The sequence below is a fragment of the Rattus norvegicus genome, chromosome 4, assembly GCF_036323735.1.
Source record: "Rattus norvegicus strain BN/NHsdMcwi chromosome 4, GRCr8, whole genome shotgun sequence".
In the NCBI taxonomy this organism is placed as follows: Eukaryota; Metazoa; Chordata; class Mammalia; order Rodentia; family Muridae; genus Rattus; species Rattus norvegicus.
This window is the reverse complement of record NC_086022.1, coordinates 97,785,156-97,798,718: the sequence shown is the minus strand read 5'-3', so window position 1 is coordinate 97,798,718 and position 13,563 is coordinate 97,785,156. Positions and strand designations below refer to the sequence as shown.

Sequence of the window (13,563 nt, the reverse complement as noted above, 5' to 3'; positions counted from 1 at the left end):
CACGTGGCTCTAAACAACATCTAGCTTTTTTTGCTTGAGCCTTATGGAAGTTGCATTCTTTATATAGCCCACAGTCCACTTTTCCCACTACAACCATAACAATTTCTTCATTGTAGGGAGGGGGTGAATCAGCACAAGAAAACTTTGCTCCTTCACCATTTTCTGACATATAATCATATCTCCAGCAAAATAAAAAAGCAACAACCTTTTGACTTGGGATGCTATGAAATGCAATGATATGAGTGCAGAGAAGTGACCTTTAGACCTGGTGACTTGGACAGCCATACAGTCAGAGTATATGGAGGAAGGGATTTCACCCAGCATGAGTTTAGAGTAAATATGAAGTGAAGGAGTGAAGACAGCAACAATTTCTACCTCTTTCCCAAATGTTTAGTGAAAGGCAGAGATGTGGGACAGTAGCTGGGAAGTATATGGCTTTAAGGAATTCTTTGTTTTTTTTTTCTCTTGGGGATCAGACACAATCCAGTTTATGTGCAAAACTATGTTAAGAATCCCAGGGAGGGCCATGGGTGATACGGAAAAGGCAGTCTGAGTCCTGTGCAGAAGGAAAGCACCAGTAAAACTTTACTTGTATTTGTTCTTGAGTTTGTGGAGGGGACATAATTGCAGAATTTGATTTTTAATCGATAATAATCTGTTAGGTGCTGGATCTTTAGCAAGCAATTCAGTGAGTACTGCCTTCAAATTTGTTGCCAATGTGTAATTAGCTGAAGGCATTACTGCTGCAAACAAGTCAACTGATTTTGACACAGAACACACCCAGTTCTAATTACATGGCCAATGCCTGGACTGTATAATTTGTGGAATGTGTGCAATAGAGCAAACTGCAATGGGAAAAGCAGGCTCTTCGGTGACAACAAGAATGGCCTCATTTCTCAGCTTTGAATCTTGTCCATCTGGTTTTGCCAATTTCCTCATCCACAAGTGTGCAGCAGGTATTATCACGTGAGCCATCTCCCTATCAGAAGAGGGCTCAGTGAGACTACGTGCATGGTAGTGGCCAAACTTTATCTTGTAGTTTGGACTGGTTCGTGTCAGTTGCCTGTACTTTTTAATTCTTTGCACCTAGACTGTCAGGTCTTGTGTGACCTGGAAAATTAAGAGTTACCCCTAGAGAAAAGAGAAAGGGAAGGAAAAGGCTTTAGGTAAAAAACACAAGGAAATGGTTAAGAGGAGAGGGAAAGATGTGGGGGAGATGGAAAGAAGAAAGGGGGAGGGAAGGAAAGAAGAAGGGATAGGGAGTTACAAAGGAAGAGAACAGTCACAGAAGAGACCCAGAGACCCACCTGATGGAGAATACAGGTTGTTTTTTTTAATATGGTAATAAAACAATTACCTTTATTGCAACAGTTCAGCTTGTTGAAATACTTCAGTTTTCCAACTGGACCTGGGATTGTTTCACTACCAGGTTTCCAGCCCTCAGGGCAGACTTCCCCATGTTTTTCAGTGTAGTGGAAGGCTTGAACCAAATGCAGTGAACCATCCACTGATCTACCCACAGGAAGGTCATTCAAAGTAATCTGCCTTAGGACTCCTTTGTCATTGATAATAAAGAGGCCTCTAAGAGTATGTCCTGAGTCCTCAAGATATACACCATATTCCTTTGAGTTGATGGTTCAGGTCTGAAAGAAGTGGAGTCCTTATTGGCCTCAGTCCTCATTATCTTCAAGGGATATTAATCCAGGCCAAGTGGGTAAACAGAATCAACAGAGCATGCTACCACTTCAGTATTTATATATCTGAATTCCTCAATTTGATACCCAAAAGTGATGATTTCCATTCTGGACCCATGAAAATGAGTGCCACTTCTATGCTGGTGGACAAGTATTCTCTGAAGAGGTGTCCAGGGTTTTGTTCACAGATCACTCTCTGCATCTAAGCAAAGCCAAGATTTCCAAGCCAGCACCTTATTGTGAAGAAACAGCTGTGGTAAATGGAGAATTCAAGGAGCTCAAATTAACTATCATGGGAAATACTTGTTTTTTTCCTTCTACTCACTTGATTTTACCTTTGTGCGTCCAACTGGAATGCAGGTTTTATAGAGAAATCACAAGTGTGTTCAGAGCCAAGTCACTACATAGTGCAAACCATCCCAGACCAAGCTATGGAATTAAACAGACTCCTGCTCAGAGCCTGACTTCCTTAACTATTAATTCTCAGTTTCTTAACCCCTCAGCAACTCAGTTTTCAAATAAGAAAGTGGCAACAGCTAATTTCCTGGCAGTTTACCCTGCATTCTGCTCGATTCTCAAGACAGTGCCATGACAGAGTTATGAACTTTATTTGACAGATGAGGAAGCCCACTAAAAGGCATATTTACTAAAGATCGTGCAGCAGCATCTTGTGGTAGACCACCTAGCTCCTAGGTAATCCTTGCACTAAATCTAGTTCCAGTAGTCCATGAGGCGAAAAAGAGGTGGTGCTGAGAAGAGCCCAGCAGGCCCTTTAGACAGGGCTGGCACAGGGCTAGCACTGGGCTGGCTTAGGGCTGGCACAGGGCTGCCCCAACTCGGCTTCCTTCTCCCACGGCTAGTCTCACCCCCACTGTTTTAGCTTTTGTTATCCAGGTAGGTAGTAGATGTTAATGGTTTATAAATTTTGTTCTGGTTGAGAGGAACTTTATTCCAGAAGGAATGCCAGTGTAGCCACACCTCAAACACTTGAGTTTCACTGTGTGGGGTTGGTTGTATTGATTGCACTCCTGGCTAAAAGCAAATCTATCAAGTAGGAGAGAATACACACACACACACACACACACACACACACACACAGAGCACAGCACAGGATTGATATTGTATCACTTTGCAATGTGTGTTTGCCTTTCTCAAGTTCATTAATTCGTTAATCAGCCATTGTCTTATAGCATCAAGTTCAGCTTGTATTTTGACATCAAATATATAACATTGCCTGGTTTGTTCATTCATCACTGAGCGATTCATACTACATCCCAGATACTGTCTTAGGCACTGTGATGTTTAAGGTAAATAAGATGTGCCTTCCTTCCAAGTAGATCACACTAAATAACCACACTTCAGTCTAAGTTTAGGACTGGGATGAAGATAAGTCTTGCCATTTTTATTTGTGTTTTATGTTATCCTGAAACCTGATAACCATATATACCTTGAGTCTTTAACTTAAATACCTATATACAATGAAACATGAGTTAATATATTTTAAACGTAATAGGAAATAAATTTTATTCTCAGTATTTTTAATTTTTTTCTTTTCAAAGTATCCATCTTTTTTTGTACTTTTATGCCAAAAGTGTACATGTTTGCCTTTAAGTAAAAGAAAACTGAAAATGCTGAATTATAATGAAATTGAAATTAGTCTATAATAATTTCCAGAATTTTTGTTGACTTCTAAATGTTTTCTACTGTATACATATTTATATGAAAATGTGCTTTTCACCCCTTCCTCTCGTCAGAGCCTGTTGGGACATTAGACATCTGGTACATGAAACAAGATATTGACTGTGACAGACAACAGATCTCTCTTTTCTGGAAGGTAAGTTTTCAATGTGAAATCCAAGGAGACTATTAACTTAAGCGAGTCTGAGAGCATATTTCTTATGCTTCCACTGTGATTTCAAAATAGCACATTGGGAACACAGGAGCTTAGACAGTTCCATGACACCTGCTCTAATGTCTTCAGCACTCACCCCACTTCTATGCCCAGCAGTTCTGCCTCTAAATTATACCTTCCCTTTTACCTGCGACTCTTTCAAAACTGTGCTCAGCAGAGACTTTCAGTCCTGTTGAGTCATCCTTGGGGAACAAAAGATGAGAAAGTTGTGGGTGTGGGTGTTCAGGAACTTTTCCCACAGTTATTGAAAGAGCAAAGGTTTTAAGTAGTCCAAAATAACCTTAAAGGTATTGGAAAGCAACCCCTCCTTAGCAGTAAAACAGGAACAACAGAACATAGAATCTGCCTTTCTCATGAAGAATCAAAGCTGCACCTGAGCTGAAAGCCACCATTACCACCGCATTTAATTCTCACAAGCCCAGTGGGTTAGGCACTGGATATTCAGCTACCAGATGAAAAACCAAGTGTCCTGGGAGGGCTGTGCTCGTCTAGGGTCATCTCTAAACCTTTATCTGCTTGATGAGTCATCTTTGTTGAGTCAAAACACAGTTTGAACTCGACTTTGAACTGCATAGCCACAGGACAAGGTTTCCAGGTGAGGTGTTTCTATACTTGATTTCTCAAAGCTCCTTCCCAGCTCTCCCCAACACACACACACACACACACACACACACACACACACAGAGAGAGAGAGAGAGAGAGAGAGAGAGAGAGAGAGAGAGAGAGAGAGAGAGAGAGAGTCTGGTATAAAAGAATTTATTAAGAAATAACTTGTTGCATCATGACCAAGCCCTTCACTTTGAAACTATTAATGGAGTTCAAAATGAAGCTATGTTCTAGCTACACAGAGAGTTATAACTTGTGAATGAAAAATCCAGATTGGGTACTGTTCAATGATGCCCAGATGGGAAGAGGGTTCGAGGATGTGCATATGAGTTTTCTTCTTTAACAACACAGGTACACCCCATAACTGCAAAGAGGGGTACCAAGGAAATTCTAAGTAGATCTACGCTAGCCTGTGAAAACCACCACAGAGTTGTTACTCTTGAATGAAAGGGAATGTGAAATTGTTCTTACACTTCCGTAGGAATAAATAGGTGCTGAGTGGGTACAGCCCCTGCAGGAACTGGATATGTATGGGTGCAAGTGTAAGTGTACTCATATGGATATCTGTGGATGGGTGTGTTATAAGATTGTGTCATGCATGTGTGAATGTGTTTGTATATCTATAAGAGATGAATGTGTACATAGGAGTTTGTATATATAAGATAGCAATCCTGTGAGCATGTAGGTAGGAATGGTGTGTGTGTGTGCCTGTGTGTGACTGCATGCGTGCATGCGTGTGTGTGTGTGTGTGTGTGTGTGTGAGAGAGAGAGAGAGAGAGAGAGAGAGAGAGAGAGAGAGAGAGGGGAAGAGGATGTGGGATATAAGAGAGTAGGTTTATATATGTGTGCAGAGAATGGTCTAAAAAGTGTGTGGATGTGTGCCTATGTGGGTGTGTGCCTCGGTGGGTATAGTGGGTGTCTGGCTGTGTGGGTGTGTGTGGGTGCATGCCTATGTGGTCGTGTGCCTATGTGCCTGTGTGGTTGTATGGATGCTAAGATGAGAAAGACGTCACTTCATTAAGTTTCCATAGCTTATCACTTTTCCCTGAAGATTCCATTTCTTTCAAAAGAAATCTTGTACATGTAATATTTTTAAATTTGTTATTATATTATGTATGCATATGCACAGATGTGTGTACAGAAGTCAAAAGACTTGGTAGAATCAGTCTTTTCTTCCACCATATGGGTCACAGGGTTCAAACTTAGGTCATCAGTCCCTTTTCCTGATTACACAATCTCACTGGCCGAATATCCTTTAAGCTTTTAGCCATGGCTATTTTACAAATGTTAGCTATCATGAAGCCCAAGTGTTTGAAATAATCTAAGAAATGTAAGAAATGCAGTGCAGAAGAAATGCTGCAGATCTGTGGCAGGCTCTGCACTGGCATGTCCCCTTCATCTGGGGCATTCTGCCAGCCCTGCCTGCTGGCCACGGCTTCATGCCCTGTGCTCTACCTGCTGGAACCTATGACTCCCATGCGCCTTTCCTACATCACACATCCTTTAGAGGAAAACTATGTCCAGTGTGTGAGTTTATATGAGGACTGACGGAAATACCACGGCAATGTTCAAATCATATTGGCCTTTATACTTGCCTCTTTCTCCAGTCTTGACCACAAAATCATGTTTGAGGCCCATCAATCGGGAAGAGTGATGTCTGTGTCGAAATGAATGTCTGCGCCCTCATGAACTCATCCATTGTGCCATTCAGACAAGGAAGTATAGCCCTACCGAGTGAGACAGTGGCTACCTGGTAGGATGTGGAAGTCCTACCCAGGCCTTGAATCCTGAAGTTCACAGACCAGCAGGGGAGCAGACATAGATAGAGGGAGACAAGGATACTTGGCTAAGAAGAATTCAGGGTTAACCAAGAGATTCTGCTCATTCACCCAATAGATCAGGAATAAATAGGAAGAAGCCATGGAGGGATGTCACAGTCACATAAGCTAGAGCTAGACCCAGAAGCATGAGTTCCCCAGGACAGGGTTCAGAGGTCATTTGTTGGGAGATCTGGAACTGAAACTTCATTATAAAAAAACATTACCTTAGTAAACCGCTGTCATGTAAGCAGTACCTTAGTGAACTACTATTCCGTATAAATGGAAGACAAGTCACTAGTAGGAGCCACATGTGTGCTTTAAAATGTTCTTCTAGCCATACTTATTTTAGTTGATTTTTAGTTTCAGAGGATTGTATTGTTATTTGTTTCTTTGTTTAAGATAGGGCTTCAGTTTGATCTTGAACACATTCTGCAGTCCAGGGTGGCTTAGAATTGAAGCAATCCACCTGCCTCGGGTTTCAAAATGCTGAGATTACAGACCTTCTCAAAACAACGACAACAAACAAATAAAAACCAACAAGATCAATGGTGAAATGTTGGTTTTGCTCCAGGATTCCATGCCCTCCCCTTTTCTTTGCAGTGCAGCCCTCGTTGTAGCCAACACAACATTCCAAAGACATTTATCTTGGGAAGAGAAGGTTGTTCTTCCCCAATTGCTAATTATACATTATTCCAGCTAAAAGGTATGGGGGTTCTGGCTAGATAGCAGAAAGTGGCCAAGGACAAAAATTAGACCATTGAGGACAGAAAGCTACCAAACTAGAAAACAGAACAGAAGGGGAAATAGTTTTCTTTCATAAAAGGTTCTCATACTTCGTAGCGTTTTTAGCTGCAAAGCAAGATAGAAATCATGACACCAGGGCAATGCCCATGAGATTTCATTCTTGAGTCAATCAGCTCAGAAGCATATAAGTGCTAGCTGGTCCAGCTGATTGTCTGCCTTCTAGTACAAAGAGAGCTGTGCTACCTGGTTCAAGTTCTGTTTCTCGTGTGTGTGTGTGTGTGTGTGTGTGTGTGTGTGTGTGTACACATGTGTGTATGAGTCTGTATGTGTATGTCTGTGTGTAAATATCTGTGAGATATATATATATAAGCAATGTGTATGTGTGTGCTGTATATGTGTGTGTTATAATTTCTTAGTTTACTTTGGCCATTTCATATACATATATAATATGGTTTTTAATGTCATATATGCATACAATGTATTTTGCCAAGATTCGCATCCATTTTCCTCTGCTGCCTACCTCTTGCCCCCCCCCACACCAAACTCCTTGTTTCTTATTAACTAGCTCTGCGTCCACTTTCATGTCTTTTTTCATGTATATGTGATCCACTGGGTTCAGTTGAGGTTGTATACATGAGCATGGGTAGAGTGTTATTTACTGGAGGTAGTGCAATTTACAGTGACTACACCACCGAGGAAAATGACTCCCCTGCCATAGCAACCTACTAAAGATCAAAAGCTCCTCAAGGAGGGGCAAACACTCACGTGTCTCCCCTCCCCTTGATGGAATGCTGATGGGTTTAATCTTACACACGTCTTGTTCAAGTAACCACAGCTATTGTAATTTTAGAATCGCAGTTGCCACGCCATTCCAAAAGACAGTGTTTTACAACATTCTTCCTCACCCTACATTCTTTCTGCTTCCTCTTCCCGTGTCACTGGACCTTGAAGGGAATGATATAGATGTCCTGTTTAAGACTAAGCACTCAACAGTCACTTATTCTTAGCATTGTTACCAGTTATGACTGTTTGCCTTAACCACTGCTCACTTCCCTTCTGCTAAAGATTAAGAGCAGCACTAATCTATGGGAAGAAGGGAAGAAATAGAAACACTGGTAGGCCATTTTGACAATGTGTCCATTTAAGAAACAACTAATAGGTTCCCTCTGGTGCTCTCCCAACCATGGACTTTTGGCCAGTTTATAGTACTGGATGTTGATTCTCTTCTAAAAACAGACCTCAACTCCAAACAGCAAGTTGTTGCTTAGTTTCTTGCCCCCGACAGACGGAAGACTGTTATACTCTTCCACAAATGAGCACCTTTGTCTCACAGGGGCCACATCACTGTAAGACTGTTGATAACATCCCCCTAGTAACCTGAATTGTGTCATCTGGGACTGTGAACATTAGACAGCAGAAAATTCCAACTTGATTTCACTGTGCCTACCACCAAGGAAACCAGAAATTTCCACTTCATTTGTTTGTTTTAGCTAATATTCCAATACTATATTGAATATGAGTGGATTAAGTCGACATGCTTACCTTCTTCCTGTCGTTAGTAGAAACTCTTTGCATCTATCTCACTTTAAATATAATGTTGGCTGGGGGAATGTTATATATATGTACACATATATACATACATACATATATATATATATATATATATATCCTGTATTGTAGAAGATCTTTTCTTCCATTTCAAATTTCTTCAGAGCTTTTAACATGAAAGAATGCTGTATTCTGTCAAAAAGCCTTTTACGCCTTTGTTGAAATGACCTTGTGGTTTCTGTCCTCAAGTCCTTTTGTATAATTTATGACATTTGTTGGGTTTTGGTTATTGAACTATTTCTGAATCTGTGGAATAAATCCTATTTGATCAAGGTAAATGGTCATTTTTATAGGCTCTTGAATTTGGTTTACAACATTGTTTCTTTGTCTTGTGTTTTATGTTTGTTTTATTTTATTAACTTTAGCACTACTCCTAACTATTTCTTCCTCACTATTGCTTTTTGCTTTGGTTCGTTCTTGTTTTTCCAAATCCTTAAGATTTATTTTTAAATTATTTAAATTTCTTTTATTTTTTTTAATGTAGGCACTTAAAACTACAAAGTTCCCTCTGGGATCACATTTATTGTATTTTTATACTCTTTGGTGTGCTGTATTTTTATGTTCATTTGATTCTAGAATTTTTAAATTTCCTTCCTAATTTTTTGCCTTACACATTCATCATTCAAGAGTGTGTTATTTAATCTCTATGAGTTTATATTTTTTTTCTGTAGTTTTTCTTGCTGCCGATCCCTAGTTTTAAACCACAGTGGTAAGATAGAATGCAAGAAGTTATTTCAATTGTCCCATCTTTTTTGAGACTTCCTTTCTGTCCCAATAGGTGATCTATTTTAGATAGTTTCATGGGTTGCTTAGGCAAAAGAATATTTTATCCTGCTCATGTGGAGTATCTATAGATGTCTGTCACATACATTTGACCTATAATGTCATTTAATTCTAGTGTCTCTTTATTTGTTGTTATTGTTGCTGCCATGACTTATTTCTCTTTGGGTGACAGTCAGGTATTGGGTGACAGTCCCTATTGCTGTGTTGTGCTTAATCTGTGATTTTGCATTTTGTCAGAGTTGTTTTGTGAAATTGAATGCACCTCTGTTCAGTCTTCATGTGCTTGGAATTATCATGTCCCTAGATGGATTGTCTCCTCAATCAGTATGAAGTGATTTTCGACTCTTCTGACTAATTTTGGTTAGGATCCTATATTGTCAGATATCGCAGTAGCAGGACCTGTTTGCTTCTTGGTTCCATTTGCTCAAATACTGTCCTCCATCCTCTCACCTGCCTTAAGAGTGCTTCTGTTTTTTAACCCAGTCTTCTGGTCTACGTCTGTTGATTGAGGGATTGAGACCATGAATATTCAGGGTTGGTACTGAAAGCTGTAAATTGATTCTTGTTGTCTGGTGGCGTGCAGTGCTCAGTGTTCTCAGTCCTTACGTACAGAACAGCTGTTAGCATCATTTATCCCACTCCTGAATCTGTTTATTCCTCTTCTGTCCATCATCTTCCTCCCAATATCCTCTGTTGAGTTGGCTTGATGCTCATAAATTCCTTCAGCTTGCTTTTTATGGAAACTTTTCCTTTTCCTTCAACCACGACAGTTTTGTCAGGTATAGGCAGTCTTCGGTTGGCATCAGTCATCTTTCATAGCTTGACTATGTCTTCACAAGTATTTCGTGCTTTTTGTTGTTTTGTTTTTCGAAACAGGGTTTCTCTGTAGTCCTGGCTGTCCTGGAACTCAATCTGTAAACTAAATTGGCCTCAAACTCAGAGATCTTCCCACCTCTGCCTCTGCCTTCTGAGTGAAGGGATTAAGGTCTGCATCACCACTGCTGGCTTGTGTTTCTGTCTTTTAAAGTATCTATGCTTGTTATGCCTTTAACACGGCTTTTCTTCTCTTTCTTCTATCCCCAAAGTACGTACATTGACCATTTGAAAGTGTCACAAAGATCATGTGTTTTAAAAAATTTGTCACTTGGGCTGAAGAGATGGCTCAATGCTTTTAAGAGTTCCCAGCACCCACATGCCCCCATCTGCAAACACAGGTTTAAGAGATCCATGCCTGCTTCTGACTTCCCTGGGCACCAGACATGCATATGATATACATAGTGTGCATATGTGCATGTTAAAAAAAACACTCATCATACATAAATCTTTAAAACGTAATCAGTTTCTTTAATCAAATGATATAGTCTTATAGCTTAGCTCAAGACCTGATATTTGTCCTTTGTATGGTCCATTCTATGACTGAGGTTTTCCACTAAGATTTTTTCTTATCTGACTCATTTAATTTTTCATTTCTATTCATTTCAAGTTGCTTTTTCCCCCAGTATTTCTATTTCTTCATTGAACTTACTATTGTATCCTAAATTGACTTCTTTATTTTATTCAAGCTATTTGTACAAACAGATTCTCTTGGAATTCATTTAGGAGTTTACTCCTGCCCTCTTCAAATTCATTCTGGAGTTTACTTATGTCCTTTTTGAATTCTTTGAACACATTTATATGGACTATTTTATCTGGGATTTTGCCTAAGTTGCTCTCACTAGGGATGATCACTAGGTGCTTGGCAATTCTGGGAAGTGGCATATCGTCTTGGTTTTTCATGTTGTTTGCCTTTTTGAGTTGGGATCACACATCTGGAGTTAGTTCACTGGCTGTCTTTTGGTTCGAGTGTCTAGCCCACCTATGTTGAGTGATTATTATCTATGCCTTGGCATTAACATAGTTTAGCTGGTTTGGGGTCAGCTATGTGATGCCTGAAGTTCATTCATGGGAACACTCAGTATTGGTGTGTGGTAGGGTAGCTGGGGTGGCATCAGCTTGGCAAGGGGGTGCACAACCTCTAACCTCACAAGTAGATAAGCTATGTCAGTTGGCAAGGGAGACACCTGAGCACTGGGAATGTGACATCTGACCTCATGAGCCAGCACTCAGTGTGATTCTGCAGTAGCAAAGAGACAGGGTGCCAGAGTCAGCTGAGCTGCTAGCCTTTGACCTAAGGAGCTGATGGGATTGCTGTGTAGTGCTGTGGTAGTGGGGCGGTAGGGTGTTAGGGTCATCTGGAGTGCTGGTCTTTGATCTGACAAGCAAGTTGACTCTATGGCACCTAAAGATGAAGTACTAGTGTCAGTAAGAGTGTCAGCTTCTGATCTGAAAAACAGCCATGATCTCCATGTGGCACCTGGGACGGTGCTGAAGTTTTGAGTCAGCCGGGGCATTGACCACTGACCAGACATGCAGATAAATAGGTTCCCTATATGGCTGGGGTTTAGAGTTCTGGGCCAACAAGGGTGCTGGCTGCTGACCTAATGAATCAAGGTCTCAACTCATTCTGCAGTAGTTGAGGGGTATGCCAGGGCTAGCAAGCGCTCTAGCCTCTGACCTAGTGAGCAAGCAGGGTTCTCTATGTGGTTCTTTTGCAGCTAAATGGTGGTGAACTTCATGTGTTCTTGAGCAAGTTATTTAGCCTCTTGGTACATACTTTCCTTATGAGTAAACTTAAGATAATACTAACGTACAGGCCATGAGACTATCATGAAGAATCACAAGGCAATTAGGAAAAGTCAGAGCAGCATTCCTGTTATGAGGGAAGCTTTGTGCAAACCCATGAGGATATCAGGTGAGCGGATAGCCTGCAGGGGATGGAGAACACATACATGGAAGACTTCAGTAGAGTGATACTTAAAATTTTAAATCAGAATTAGAACACAATTGGCATGTGCCTGTAGTCCTGACTACTAAAAAGGATGAACCAGGGGGAATCAATGAGCCTAGGAACTTAAGGCTAGCTTGGGCAACACAGTGAGCCCTCCTCTCAGTAAAGCAAACCAACAACATGACTGCTTCCTGTTATTTCTCCATTTTGTAATAGGGTTGCTGAATGTAAGCCATGAATCCAAAATGAAGGTACTCAGTTTGTGTGGGTTGTTTTTGTTGTTGTTTCTATATTTACTTATTTGAGGTTGTGTGCATGTGTCATTCATAGTGTGGGCCTGTTCTCTCTTTCCACTATGTGGGTTTCAGAAATTGAACCCAATCATCAGGCTTGTTAGCAAACACCTCTTTACCCACTGAGCCATCCTGCCCACCCAGTACTCAGTTTTCGACTCACAAATTATATGTACTTTGTAAATAGCCCAACCATTAGTAGAAATTTCATAGAGAGCCAAAGAAGCCAAGAGTTATTATTATCCTTATTTTGAAAATAGGAATACTATATCTCAAAGTGCTAAAAATCAAAGAATCAAGGCTGGGGCTAAATACAGCTCGGTGTGAAGTGCCTGTCCTAGCATGCACAGTCCCCAATCCCCAGTCCCCAATCCCCAGTCCTCAATCCCCAGCATCACACATGCACAAAATCAGCGACATTCCAAGCTGAAACAGAAAGAAAGAAGAGCTGTGCCTAACGTATCCAAAAACCTGGGCTTCGGAAGGGGCCTTGGTCAGTGCTGCTCTTCTTTGATATTAGCCAAACTCTAGAGATTTTCCCTCTGACATTAGAGCTGCCCTCTGCCCACGGTGCCATGCAGCCTCCTAGCTTTCCTTCTTTTCATTGTTTGCATCAAGGAGTCAAGTTTTACTTTAAAACAAATACAACCAGTTTTGTCTAAGTCTTAGTAATAAATAGTTTATCAATTCAGAGGTGCCTTCCTCCGGTAGATTTTTAACTTAAAAATTTCAAATCAAGTGTGTCCCGTCCTGAGACATGTCAGATTTTGTTCTGTCTCAGGTTTTGTTCCCCGAGTTATTTTTGATGTTGAGAACCTTTACCGTAGGAGTAGCCAGGAAGTGGTTTATTAGCAGTGTTTCCACAGAGCGCAGAGAGAAAAGTGGAGAAGGAAATCAAAAGGACAGCCTTGTCTTGTAGCATGTTCTGACCACGTATGAACACTGGCCTGAGGGCCACACTCAACTCTGTTAAAAGAGATGTAGGCACTAGAGATGCAGGATTGACTGCTGCACACTCCCGGTAACGCCCTCGCCACTGCCCACCAGGGGGCGCTCTATAATCTCCTATGTCTTCTCCCTGGGTAGGGCTTGAGCTAGTTGCTCAGCAGCTCTGTGCCTGAGCTCACGCCTTAGAATGGGAAATGAAAACTCCTAGACATGACAAGAAAAGTAAAGCTCGCGATTAACAAAATGTTCTTTTTCTCCCTTATCACTAACTCAAATGAGTAGCACTGGAGTGCAGATACATTTATCTACAGAGTCAGTTGGCTCGGCA

The 13,563-nt window shown here is 41.0% G+C and overlaps 1 protein-coding gene across 2 annotated transcripts in view; it reads left to right on the top strand.

Annotated features, from left to right (window-relative positions):
* Il12rb2 (interleukin 12 receptor subunit beta 2) overlaps positions 1-13,563 on the top strand; it is an 88,849-nt gene that overhangs the window by 46,219 nt on the left and 29,067 nt on the right. For both annotated transcript variants that reach the window (NM_001412558.1, NM_001191750.1), the window contains one exon: positions 3,449-3,528. In NM_001412558.1, coding sequence (NP_001399487.1) covers positions 3,449-3,528 — 80 coding nt within the window. The remainder of the gene's footprint in view (positions 1-3,448; positions 3,529-13,563) is intronic.